Source organism: Mycena indigotica, assembly GCF_014461135.1.
Source record: "Mycena indigotica strain 171206Taipei chromosome Unknown Mind.scaff0005, whole genome shotgun sequence".
Lineage (NCBI taxonomy): Eukaryota > Fungi > Basidiomycota > Agaricomycetes > Agaricales > Mycenaceae > Mycena > Mycena indigotica.
The window spans coordinates 4935334-4937728 of record NW_023503004.1 but is presented as its reverse complement, the minus strand read 5'-3'; the positions used below and the strand labels follow the sequence as shown (position 1 = coordinate 4937728).

The 2395-nt window shown below is 52.4% G+C and overlaps 1 protein-coding gene across 1 annotated transcript; it reads right to left on the bottom strand.

Moving 5' to 3' along the window:
* Positions 1 to 243: 243 nt before the first annotated feature.
* Positions 244 to 1946, bottom strand: MIND_00647600 (CxC2 domain-containing protein; the record flags this gene model as incomplete). The annotated part of the gene is made up of 5 exons (XM_037363208.1): positions 244 to 859; positions 927 to 1109; positions 1188 to 1326; positions 1374 to 1556; positions 1613 to 1946. 5 exons carry the CDS (start codon positions 1944 to 1946, stop codon positions 244 to 246), a joined length of 1455 nt encoding a protein of 484 aa, XP_037221129.1.
* Between the last annotated feature and the right edge of the window lie 449 nt (positions 1947 to 2395).

The following is a 2395-nucleotide window of genomic DNA, read 5'->3' as shown; positions in this document are numbered from 1 at the left end:
AGACAAAATTTCCGCACATTTATTCCCATTTTAGCAGTTATCCAGCCTGTTCTGTCCCTTCGAGTAACTCCTGATACACACTGCCATCTTCTCGCATGACCATCTTCACTGCCTGCGCCGCCGACACATTCCACGTTGCGAAAAAAACTGTTTGCGACGCGCTTGTGTACTGCCACCTGCCTCAGCGCATACCCCCTCAATCCCGACATTGCCGCTGCTCCCAAATCTCCCGTCATCACTGCGTCAGCGCGACTCTGCCAAGCAGCTTGCACACTTTTCAAGCTTCGCAAAACGCGCTTCATCTCCTCCCGTAACATAGCCACCTCCTCCGTCCACCGATCCCTCCGCGCCAGCGCCTTCGCCCATTGAACCCGTACACCTGATATGACATTCAGCAAGGCTCCCGCTATATACACTGAACATACCATCGTGTATCTCCCCCGCATCGACATGACCGCCCACAAACCAAATCCACGAGACTGCGGAAGTCGTTCGACTGAGCGATGGTTCCGTCCTCACACGGCGGGTGCTGCCTATTTGCCCTAATCGTGCTCGTGCCTCTGCATCTTCTTCGACTTCCGTACGGTCATTTAAGTCCGCATCCTGCAACTCCCGTAACTCTGGTGCGTAGGTAGGTCCGACCAGCGTCCGCATTGCCCGCCACGCTTGTCGATATTTAGCAGCATCGGCGTGCTTACGCTCCGCCATCCTTGCGACCGCCATATTTGACCTTGTACTCCGCTTCTGCCCCACAACTTGAGAGTTCCGGAATAGGATGAGATGAGTCATGGCATGGATTCGTCCTCGTAAAGCAGCCAAAGCATCGGTACATTGACCGTGGACGAAGCCTGGCCTCGATCTTATCTAGGCCAGGTACCGACACAGTCTTCCGTTCCTCAGACGACAGATCGGACGGCAGCCACAACCGGACGTGCTCTGCGCTCGGTGCAGGGATATCGGGGTCGCGTAATTCCTCCTCTTCTTGTCGGATATCCAGCACCCCGGGCATGAAAGTTTCCTCCAGCTTCTGCACAGTTCGTAGTTTTTTGAAAAAAGATATGCGGAGTTCGTCGAAGTTGACTCCGCCGGTCCGCCGTAAGCGCCTTTCCCTTCGTTTCCCCTTCAATGCGGCGTCTGGGGCGACCGTACATCAGTCGATGATCTATCAGGGAAGATATTTGACTTACTGTAATGCCTCCAGTTGAAGCTTTGCCTTCACGAACGACGCAGCCGTCATCTTTCCTTCGACTACCGCTCGCCCTTCTCGTAGCTCCGTCAGCTCCTCCTTTCGTAACTCCGCCATAATCTGAGATTCTGAAGGTCCCGCTATGATCATATTAGTGTAATACTCGATGATTAAACGAGACGCCTACCGAGCTTTCCGTTTTGCATTAGATATGGATTCGGTTGTGTTTTGTCCAATTCCCATTTGTCGACGACAGCTCTCCAGCGTTCGCGGCACTCCTCGTTGAGGCTCTCGTCCATCTCAATGAATTGTTGTGTCTGCCTGTCGCACTCGGCAATAGCAACGATAAGCTTGCGACAGAGGCTTTGACCTGGAAATTCCCGGTATTAGGGCCAAGATATATCGATGCTGGATATCATGACATACCTTGAAGCATATTCTTCTCGAAATTGATGTGGTCGAGCTTGTCGTCAATCGTGTCATGTCGATTCCCTTCTCCCATTTCCTTCGTCGCAAAGGAAATTGGGTTGAGGATGGACCATGTTCGCTCTATCCCCTCCCCGTCCGTCCGTCCCACACCTCTGAGATAACTGAGGGAGTATTTCGCCTGACAAGTCGGCTCGTGAACGACAGCATGCCAAACGGGCAGCGCAAAGTCTATGTCGTATTGATGAAGGTCGGTGGTGATGGTCGGATTATCCTTCGCGATAACTTTTGGCCCTCGAGAGCAGATGCTGCTGCCATTGACAAGCAATATCATAGGACAGCACCAAACGTTTTACGGAGACGACGCCTAGTGCCGATAACAAGACCCAATCCATGTTAGAATATCTGTGTATCGTCAGGTTTTGGCGTTGTTGACATTAGAAACGACTTGCCGTTCGCCCTTCTGTAAATCTCCTAACCCCATCGGCAAGACAAGTCCGTGGCGCGCGCATACACAGCCTCCCACGCCCGAGACGCGGAGACCAGTAGTGAGACGGGTGTCTTTCTGGACGAGCGCTGCAAATGCAATGCACGAGCTGACGTCTTCCTCGGCGACATAGTTTCGTAGATGTTCCTTATAAGACTCTGTTTCGACGAAATAGCTCCACCCTGGTCCAAAGGAGGGATCGTGCCGTTCGTTTACACGAATGCGATTCTTCAGTCGAAAATTGGCATCTATCGCCAAGACCAAGGAGTCCAGATACCTACTCCCAATTAACAATC